Source organism: Azolla caroliniana, unplaced genomic scaffold, assembly GCF_043228905.1.
Source record: "Azolla caroliniana isolate FFs.n. ecotype wild unplaced genomic scaffold, voAzoCaro1.0.p SCAF_11, whole genome shotgun sequence".
Lineage (NCBI taxonomy): Eukaryota > Viridiplantae > Streptophyta > Polypodiopsida > Salviniales > Salviniaceae > Azolla > Azolla caroliniana.
Genome location: NW_028230446.1, coordinates 14374938 through 14386004, shown reverse-complemented (window position 1 = coordinate 14386004; position 11067 = coordinate 14374938). Strand labels below are relative to the sequence as shown.

Below are 11067 nucleotides of genomic sequence, written 5' to 3'. Positions count from 1 at the left end.
TCACTCTTGCCAAAAAACTATTGTGTGCATGTCAAGCATTTCCATCAAATTTGGTAGATAAAGTAAATTGTTTTAAGAAATATTTCTCATGAATTGCCATAATGAATTATGGATTTGCATGGATTGTCCATTCATGTGTAGCTTAACCACACGTGAAAACATATGTGTGACTAACAATTATTGTACTCTAATTCATGGTTCATCTTGTGCAATTGAGGTTGTTGATAATTGCACATTGAAGTTCTTGTTGTGGTTTTATGAACCCATCAAAATGGTTTGAATCTTGTCTAGCAACCATACGAACCACAAAAGCTTCTAGTGTATAGTATATACCCCACAAAAAACATTTCTCATCCACTAATACATTCACTCCTCGTGTCTCCAACATTTCCACTTACATATGAAAAACTCACCTAATTGCAATGATTCTTTGACTATGGTGTTCTTCGTCTGACTTTGAACACATTGAAATTCTCCGCATAACCATGATTCAACTTTATATATTGAATGACCCTCTGCTAACATCCAATAATTCCATTGGGCACAATAAGTTGGAATCCACTTTATATATGTATTGAATGATGCTCGACATTTGTCCACTACTACGGTACTACCTCATTCTAGGCCAATAAATATGGCAATCATTATAGGAATGTTGATCATTTATCAATGCATTATGGTCTTAAAGATCTTTGCTCGGGGAAAGAAATATGTCATAAATTAATACATGGTAAAGGAGGAAAGAGGGCATTGTACAAATCATTAAATTTATGGTCATGCCTACTAAATCTGATTGTAATTGTTTTACAACTTATCATAGCTATAACAGCGAACAACAAATCCAATGAATAATTTAAGATGGATGAGTCATGACATTTAAAAAATTTCGCATAAGTTAATAAAATGTAGTTTGTAACGCATGTGAGGCATGGTTACAAGTTACAAACATCATTGTGTATAATTTACTTACCTCATGGGAATTTGTGAACAACAAAAGGTGATGGTGATGTAGAATTAGTTATTATTTTGCAAAGAAAGGTCATTCATGTAGCTATTTGGAAGGTTGTTAACTTTATACAAAGAGGTTTAGAAGATATATTAGGTGTATGATGTTTCCCAAGCACAAATTTGCAAGTATAGATAAGAGTAGAAAAGTTTGTAATAAAATACATGCAATAGCATAACAAAGTATTTCACTTGCAAAGATCCAATTTTTGAGTCAACAACCATATGGCATATTTGGATTTGTTTTGTAAACATTGCAAACATGTTTCGCATGTGATTGCAAAGTCATGTAGTAACTATTGTAGCACATTAAATTTGATATAGATTTTAAACGCATGCTTCATTGAGTTGCATAGCCGTCATGGCCTTATTCTTACGAGTCATCTATTATTTTGGATTTATATTGTATTGAGCCATCTCAAGCATTTGTTTTAGGTTTTTTGGGAGAAGTGTTATTCCATAAAAGATATGGTTCTTTTTAGAAGTTGAACAATTTCTCTTGAAAATGATACCGTCCTTGATGCAAGGAATGGAGAGACACGTCTCTAAGAATAAAATCTCCTACATTGTGCAATATTGTTGATTATGATTCCATCATTCATGATTTACTCGATTAATCGTGATCATGCACGTGTGCCTGCACTTATGTTTTATTTCAACACAAGTATGACATTTATTTTGGGTTTATATATATATATATATTACTCTTATAGTATTTGTAAAACAATTATATGAATTTCGGATATTCATTGAGAGGAGAGCATCTATGATACATCGGTAAAATAATATGCAAAGTGTACATGTCAATGAACGGTTTGTATACCCACGTGGTTGAACTTGGCCACTTTTTCTACGTATGATTGATTGACTGATTCAATGTTCTATAATCTAAAGTATGACGAATTTTTGTGTGTATGTGCAACTTCTGCACGGGGAGAGATTGTGATGATGATATTTTAACTCTTGGAAAATACTACAAAAGGTGTAGAGGGATGTGTTGACGTAGAGGGTGTCACCATGCATGTCTCATGCATTCTCTAACAATTGCATGAGATAGCAAACATATGTGTCCAAAGGGCAATATTTGGTGTGTCAAACTTGGAAAATTTGTGCAATCAAAATTATTTTTTTCCATGTGGTATAAGATTGAGAGAGAGAGAGAGTGTGTGTGTGTGTGTGTGTGTGTGTGCGCGCGCGCGCGCGTGCAAGTGAGTAAGATGATGATGATGATGATATTTTAACGTCCTAAGAAGGTGGAAACATGTCCTATGGGATTGAATAAGAACATTAAAAGATGATCTCCTCTGTTGATGCAACAAGGTCATGTACTAGCTAGTTTACGATGCTTAAATATAGAGAATAGATATGTTCCTAAGGGGCATTGCTTGGGTTATCCAACTTGGAGAAGCCAAATGATATGTACTCAATTGTGGAAACTATTGCCAAATTATCTTTAGTGCTTCACATCATAGTGTGAGATGGTCATCATCCTTGGCCTCATGATTAAGGGAGAGTGCAAATGAGGTTTGATCTAGAAACTTCTCCGCAAGCTCCATTTTCAATTTCAAGATCCTAACTACAAATGTAGAGAGTGATTGCTCTTCTCACATAAAATGGTATTGGGGGTGAAACAATAGTAGATACATTCTAACACTTCCTTCTTGTTATCTCAAGTTTCAATTGGTTTGTTGGTTTGCGTAAGCGTAAAAGGATTTGCAATTTGCTATTCTTGGGCATCCTTGTCCCATTTGGTTGTATATTGGATATTTGTCATACACATACTATGAACACTTCACACGTGTTATGTTGCCACATTCCATCTCTCAGACCATTTGTGTGTTATCTGCCTCGCTATAGAGAGAAAGATGGGGAGAGAGAGAGAGAGAGATTATTGAGCTTGATGTGGCATGCCAACAACAATTGACTAATGCACATTGTATTTCAATAGCTACATTTACATTTGCCTTGTTTTTTTTAGCATGATTGATAGGAAATAAACTTGAGGAGGCTTAAATGTTGCATAACGACATACTACCAATGATAGTGTAATGCTTTATCTACTTATGAAGGTCACAATATAAAGTCAAGTCAATATTGAGAAAAAATTCGTTCCCCTTTGTTCTACCATATTCAAGTTTAAATGAGAGGTTATTAGTTGTGACAAATGTTAGTGACGAAAACCAAATATGTAAAGTACTAAGAGAAGATGTGACGTGCCTAAGAAAGAGAACTAACAAAAGAAGTTCTTTTGGATATGTTAGCTAAGCTTAGGAAAAAGGTCAAAGGTGTAGAAAGAAAGAATAATAATATATTCTTGATATGTTTCTCATATCTACTTACAAAGCCTAGTCATAATCTCTAATTCTCAAAGCAATTTTTCTTATAGCCTCAACAATTCATTTCCTTTGCCTTTTCTATAAAAGGAGAGGTAGAATATAAACATATTCCCATATATAAAATGATAAAGGCAATAATATCATAGGATGAATTCCAATAATATCATAGGATGGATTATCATATTGAATTAAAAGGGAAGCGAGTGTTTCTACGAGATTCACATACTTGTTTGCATATTACTCGAGGAGGATTTGCTCGTGATTATGCTCCATTATTTTATTGTCTTGATGACTATTCCTCATTACTTATGTCTCTAGATTTCCATTTCTAAGTTAGTGACTAATGTTTGGAGGGGCAATTGTTAACATTTTGCGTCACACAAGGAGGGACCCATTCACTATCAACATATGGCATCATTCATGACAATGTTCCGGAAGGAAGGTTCTTGCTCTTGTGACTTGTGAGCATGTGAGTCTAATACATAAATTCACCCATACTAAAGCTTTAGAATTGGTGTGACTCGTGAATTACTCATGTTTAAGCTCGTAAAGTGAGATACTCCCACTTACTAACAATTTGGTGCAAAAATGGTTATAGAGACTAACATTTTGGTTATAGCTACAACCTACAATCAAACAATTATGGAAACTCACTAATTATTTGGAGTGACTTCCCCATTGTGAGTCTCTATGTTTATATACGTGTATACCTACAAGGACAAGACGATCCTACCCAATAATGAGGTTCTATTTATTTTAAAGACGTACACCAATTATTTTCTCCTTGTCCAAGAAAAATTTAATGTCGAAATGTTTTTGACTAAGTTATCAAAATGTTCTTTTTGAAGAGGAGAAAACATTTCCTTGTAAAGAGGCCTAACTGATCTATGACAAGCACTAAGAGTGCCAATTCGAGGGAGACTAAACCTAAGTAATATGAAACGAGAAAGACATTGAGGGTAGGGCCAGTGGCACTCCCGTCATGGTTGCTTTGAGGCTAAAACTAAGTAGCTTCAAGGGAGAAAGTCATTGAGGGTAGGGCCAACGACACTTTCCATCTAGGTCACCTTCAGTCTTAAATGATACCTATGGGGGACGAATAAGTCTCTTATTTCCATCCTATATCGTCTCGAGAAATACTAACAAACTCTTTAGCACAAGAAGCCTGTGCAATTGCACGTTGTATGAATTAACTAATGTTCTCATAACTATGACAATGTGAGCACTAAAACATGAATGGCAAGCAAATCATATACACGAGTCTAGATTTAGGAACTCTCCTAGAACATGAAAGGAACCTTTGACATGTATGTTTTTGTAGATTGAACAAAGCCAAGCAAAATACAACCAAGGTGCGAGCTTATCACACTTTACTAGTTAGATTGAGAGAAGGCACCCCACTTGGCAATGTGTCTTGTGCACCAAACAAAGGTATGCAACAATGTTGGGAACACAAAGTACAACATGTTAGCCACGCATTACTTGCAAGGATTTCCAAAGAAGAGGTATCGAAGCTTGTGACGTGTGTCGTTTACATCAAACATTGGCAAGCAACTAAAAAGAAGAGAAGAGAAAGAAAGCACGAGTGAAATGTCAGTCACACATCACTGACTATAATTTCTGTATGAGACATGTTGTGTTGAGCGGTGTGTCTTGCATGTGGAACCAGGGCCAAGCGATATAACAAGGACGCGATCGACGGGATACATTACTGTCTAGACATTCCCGCGTGGGGCGGCGTGCTGTGTGCATTGAACCGGCGGCCGGGGAAAAGTAGTTACAAGCGCTCTAGAACATGTGACGTGTTTGTTCAAGGGAGGGAGTGCATCGCGCTGTGAGTGAGGAGTGAGCGACCGATCAGGAAGAAACACATCCAATATGACATCTACAGAATACAAGGCCATCTCTCTCTCTCTCGCTCTCCCACCCACTCTTTAGCTAGGGTTGGCAGGTGGGTGTGTGCCATGTGCATGTGATGTGGGTGATGGCGATGCCCATGCCGATGTCAACACCTTGTCGAGAGGTTTGATGGGAACATTGGCGCCCATAGAAGTCTAGAGGGGGGACCATTCAAAGATCTCTCTCTCTCTCTCTCTCTCTAAGATACACACACACACACACACACAAACAAACAAACAAAACAAAATTAAAATCTATCATTCTCTTTTTATGTGTGCTTGCTGTATGTATTGTATTGTATGTTTTGTATGTATGTATGTATGTATGTATTGTATTGTATTGTATGTACATATCTTTAGATGAAAGCAAAGAAGAGAGAGAGAGAGAGAGAGAGAGAGAGAGAGAGAGAGAGAAAGCATATCAAATCAATCATCTATCTCCATCTCCATCTCCATCAAATCAAATAAAATCAAATGCTTCTTCTTCTCACAAATACTTCCTTTCTTTCCTTTCCTCCCTCCCCTGTCTCTCCAAATACACTCCTCCCTCCTTTCCTTTCCTTTCCTCTTGCCTCATCATGCTTAGCAAGTCAAGTCTTGAACAGAGCTAAATCCACCATGGTTTCCTCAGCTCACTAAATCGAAGCTAAGAGATTCACCCATCATGGTTTCCTCTCCCTCTGCTGTTGTTGCTGCTTCCTCCTCCTCTTCTTATTCTTCTTCAAGATTAGAAACCATCATTGTAGCCTTTTCTGATCTTGACCATGGTTTCCATCTTCTTGCTTGGACAATCAATACGGCTGCTCGCCCTGGAGATGTTGTTATTTCTCTTCACCTACAGGATCGTGGCTATGGTGATTTCTCATCTTTGTTATTTATTTATTTCCTATTTCGTTTCCCTCCCTCCCTCCCCCCCCCCCCCCCCTTCTCTCTCTCTTTCAGTTAGCAATATATAACTCATGGATTCAAGTAACGCAGTAAATTGGGTTTCTGGTCCTTTCTATTCAATTATTATGAGCTTCATTTTAGCCGATAACTCACCAAATTCGCAAGTTTTGGGCATTTTGTTTTCTGTGGATTTGGAGCTTCATTGAAGCTAAAAATGCAGGAATTCTTTGTCACCCAATTGTCTGTGCATAAGTCTTTCACACATAGGCCACAGTTAGCAATCTAGGAACACTTTCTTGTTCTGAAGGCTGTTTAATTTACATCATTGACTTCCAAATCGTACTTAGCGTCGTGACATTCAATACAATGAGTAACATCATGGGCATTTGTAGGCTTCTCAATGGTGCGTAACATCATGAGATATTGTGTGGTGTTTAACTTCATGGGCTTTTGTATAATCATGAGTTTCAATGGACTAGGGGTCTCTCATTCCTAGCTAGGTGAGGCATGGACAACTGTCGGTACCCACATGCCTTATGGACCTAGCTATTTATGCTATCATATTGTCAAAGTTTGTGATTTTTCTCCTAAAGAGCAAAGTGGGAACCCGTTGTAGGAGTGGATTAGCATAAATGATGATGTTGGTGATGATGGAAGAATAACTATTTGGTCCATAAGTTTCTTCAGTTTAACTTGATCCTTTTTACATGATTAATGAGCAGATAATGATTTGTGGAACTTCAGAGAAGAGCGTTCATCACATCAACCCGAAGCAATGGATATTCAGGAGTCTCGGTTCAAAACATTACAAGATTTATGTGATGCAAAGCAGGTACATTTTGATGAAAAAGGGATATTCTAAAGATGCATTCCACATGCTCTTTGAATGAGATTTCAAGTTGCTCATGTGTTCGTCTTCAGGTACATCTGAACCTTAAGCTTTCAAAAAGCAATATTGCAGACAAGATTTTAATTGAGAAGGTGTCAGATATGAAGGCCAGCACGCTTGTTGTGACTATTTCTGCCCAACGATCACGAAGGTAAAATGGATGTTACTGTAAGGGATTTATTCATGACCTTTTGGTTCTTGAAATTAATAATGAAATGAGGAAAGTGAGGGAGAGGAATCTCTTGATAACCTAAGAGCTAAGCATCTTATGTGGTTTCCTTTCTTTTAGGCATGCTCAAAGAAGAGGGAATTCTCTGTTTACTCAATTGTCAAAAAGATGTTCTGTAATAGTTGTGCGAGATTACAAGGTTCTCTTTCGCAAAGAAAAGAAATCAAGGGTTGGATTATTGGATGAAGGTTAGTTACTCTTGGCTAAAAGTAAGCATTGTGATGCCTGGTTAAGGCTATGCTGGTTTAGTTGTTTTCCCTAACAAATTGACGTTTTTTCCTCTCTGTAGATGAGTTGTTGAAACATGAAATGGAAAATGGAGTCAAAGCTTTCACAGAGGGGATTGATACATATTCTATTGTTTCATATCATGAAACACCATCGCTAGATACCAATACACCATATTCACCTAAGAGGGTTCTGGACAGTTCACATGCGCTTAATGACTTTGATGACAATCTTACAGCAAATGATCGTACTGGGCTGCTCACCTCATCAAAAAAAACTCCCATTTTGTCTGAATTCCTGGATGATGAAGATTCATCTTTGATAAAGAGATCCCAAAGCTGCCTCAGCATATGGACAAGGGGTAGAAAAGTATCCAGGTCCTATACATTTCCACCATTAAAACAATCCAAAAAGACTACAATCTATCACAACATATTAGGAAGCCCATTGAGATCATTTGTGCATAGTTTATTCAATGTAAGTCTACCTAAGAGACACAATTTGAAGATGAACCAACCAGTGCACACCTGGAAGAACTTCACCTATGAAGAGATTTTAAAAGCAACAAACTTCTTCAGTCCAGGTTATTATCTTGTATATTTCTTGTCATAAACCATATTTATTTTCTTGATGTGATATATTGAATTTTTCTTGACTTCATTACACACTCACAGATAATTTAGTGGGGAAAGGAGGTCATTCAGAGGTTTACAAGGGTTTACTTGATCAGGGTCAGCTTGTTGCCGTGAAAAGGCTGATTCAAAGCAATTCAGGAGAGCAGCTTATAACCGAATTTCTAATGGAAATTGGAATGCTTTGCCAGATCTCTCATCCGAACATTGCTCGCTTTGTAGGATTTTGCAGCAGTAATGGCCTTTATCTTGTTTTCCACTTCTTAGAGCATGGAAGTTTGGAATCACGGCTACATGGTAATATAGTAATTGTGATACTGTTTTCTTCTAATGTTCACATATTGATCCAAGCTAAAGAAGACACAAATTTCACTCATTTCTCAGATAGGAAGTTTCCAACACTGAAGTGGATGATTCGATATCGAATAGCTGTGGGCACGGCACGTGGCTTGGACTATCTCCATTCGAATTGTCAACGCCGAATCATTCATCGAGATATAAAGGCCTCTAATATCCTCTTAGGATCAAGCTTTGAGGCTCAGGCATGTATAAGTTGACTGTGAAGATTTCCACAACATACGTTAGTTTTAGTACTATAACATATCATATCACTGATCAAAAGTGTAAAGGTAAGGTGAAAACCCACAACTTTTTACAAGCAAATATCTCAATATATCAGTCATAAGACTATATAATTCTCAGATATGTGAGAGTGAAATTCAAAACCCACATAAAAATGATTGCAAGGTCGCTTTATGTGTTTTACAATTGGATAGCCTTGCATACATATTGCATACATGTCATTAGGACCTACCTTGATGTACATTGAAGAACATAAACGCGTGTCACGTTGTTGTAGAACTCGGCTTATTATTTTTTCAATGCAGATATCAGATTTTGGACTTGCCAAATGTCTGCCATACCAATGCTCCCAGATCATGACTGAAGTTGAAGGAACATTTGGGTGAATAACCATGAATCTATATACATACCCTCAGTGATTTCCATGACATAAACTTTTTAGTAAAAAAAAAATCCATGTTCACTCTTGAATATGTTCGACAGATATCTTGCGCCAGAGTATGTCATGCATGGTATTGTAGACGAGAAGACAGATGTATTTGCGTTTGGAGTTCTCCTCCTTGAGCTCATTACTGGGTGCAAACCTATTGAGGGCTTTCAACCAAGCCTACTTATGTGGGTATGATGTTTCATGCTTTATGCTTTTACCCCTTTACTGTTATATTTGCCAACCTGACTGATGATTGACCTATATCTAGCATTATTTCACCCCCAATCTCATATTAAATGCTTAGTTATCTGTGCATAATATTCGTAACAAGAATTGCACTCCTTGGAAGTTAAAAGGATAATGGAATGATTTTCTACACCAGCTTCTTCCTATTGTTTCTTTGGATTGCTTGGTGTGTTGATTCTACCTGATGGTTTGCCGCAACAATCTGTATTTGTTACATAGGCAAGGCCCTTCCTAGAAGCTATGGACACTGAAAAGCTTGTCGATCATAGGCTCCATGGCATCTTCAATCCCCAAGAAATGCAAAGCATGATGATGGCAGCTGCTCTATGTGTACAACAATCACCACAATGCCGCCCATCAATGAGACAGGTCAGCATTATGAACCTTAACATGATGTTCTATGTCCAATTTTGCATCATTTTGAAGGCCTTGTTCTTTACATCTTTGTTTGTTAACGTAGGTTTTGCAGTTGCTAACCGATGATCTAACTCTATCGGATGGAGCTGGCACGGTTACTGTATTTTCATCTCGTTCAATATGCCTTCAAGACCCTGGGTTTGATAGTGATTACAGCTCGAGTGATTACCATGACGATCTGCTCCGGCATAGGGAAATTGCGATGCAATTCTGACAAACAAAGCTTGTATACAAAATATAATGGCCTCACATGTAAATAGCTTCAACCGGTTCATGTCTATTGGTCGGCCGTGTTCTATGATTGGAAATCCCATGTACTGACGTGTCCGCTCACATGTCACAATTTCATCACGACCCTGGGGATGTGTCATGATACTGCGCCTGCTGATTGACATGATTTAATTAAATATTGTGCCACCTCAACTATTTTTGCGGTTTTGGTCAGTCCCAATGGTGTGCGACCATATTATTTTTTAGCTGATGTATAGAGTATTGTTAAGCCTCCCATGTATATGGGCAAGCTCACTCTCTTTGTCATCTACCTTATTGGGTAATGAGAGAAAGTGTTGTTATAGATATGTATCTATATGTAAACTACAAACTACATCTTTAAAGCAGCAGTCACCTGAGGTTTAGTAAAAACCTTGTATAAAAGTTTTGGAATAACAAACCCCAGAGTTTTTTATTAACGTGAAATATTTTCTCTTCTTGTGCAATGCCACATTAACCCATCAGTTATCCATGAACAAGTCTGTTAATTATTTATTGGCCTTATCATAAACAGTTAAAAACATTTGATTTATCTGATGTGCCCCCCACTTTTGAACAGTATAAGCTTTTGCATTTGAAGCTATCAAGTAGGGATCGGCAACGGTTCGGTTTAGGCTTAGCCGGTTTGGCCTGATCCAAGCCAAACCGGCTAAGCCTAAACCGTTTACAGGATCTCAAACCTCAGCCGAGCCGAGCCGAGCCGGTTCACAAACCGGTTTAGGCTAAACCGGCTTGTAAACCGGTTTCCAAACCGGTTTAGAAACCTCCGTCTCTCTCTCTCTCTCTCAGATGATCCCTCCCACTCTCTCTCCCTCTCCCTCTCCCTCTCTCTCCCCTCTATGTAAATCCTCTCTCTCTCTCTCTCTCACGTCTATGGTCTCGACTCTCCCTCCCTCTCTCTCTCCTCGTTTGTGTAGTCTCTCTCTCTCTCTCTCTCCTTATATGTTGTCTCCCTCCCTCTCTCTCTCTCTCCTCGTTTGTGTAGTCTCTCTCTCTCTCTCTCTCCTTATATGTTGT

The 11067-nt window shown here is 38.0% G+C and overlaps 1 protein-coding gene across 1 annotated transcript; it reads left to right on the top strand.

Moving 5' to 3' along the window:
• Positions 1-5848: 5848 nt before the first annotated feature.
• LOC147857898 (receptor-like cytosolic serine/threonine-protein kinase RBK2) lies at positions 5849-10463 on the top strand. Its single transcript, XM_087327457.1, has 11 exons — positions 5849-6093; positions 6850-6959; positions 7049-7167; positions 7306-7433; positions 7535-8056; positions 8148-8402; positions 8490-8647; positions 8993-9069; positions 9171-9306; positions 9583-9732; positions 9824-10463. The coding sequence occupies exons 1-11, from the start codon at positions 5904-5906 to the stop codon at positions 9992-9994; spliced, it is 2016 nt and encodes a 671-aa protein (XP_087183583.1). The 5' UTR covers positions 5849-5903; the 3' UTR covers positions 9995-10463.
• Positions 10464-11067: the final 604 nt, after the last annotated feature.

Bases quoted from the DNA above. Each gene is read 5' to 3' on its own strand.
- LOC147857898 (XM_087327457.1), top strand. From the start codon at position 5,904: ATGGTTTCCTCTCCCTCTGCTGTTGTTGCTGCTTCCTCCTCCTCTTCT. The intron at 8,648-8,992 runs GCATGTATAAGT...TTTTCAATGCAG, and splicing joins GATCAAGCTTTGAGGCTCAG to ATATCAGATTTTGGACTTGC. The intron at 9,307-9,582 runs GTATGATGTTTC...TTTGTTACATAG, and splicing joins AACCAAGCCTACTTATGTGG to GCAAGGCCCTTCCTAGAAGC.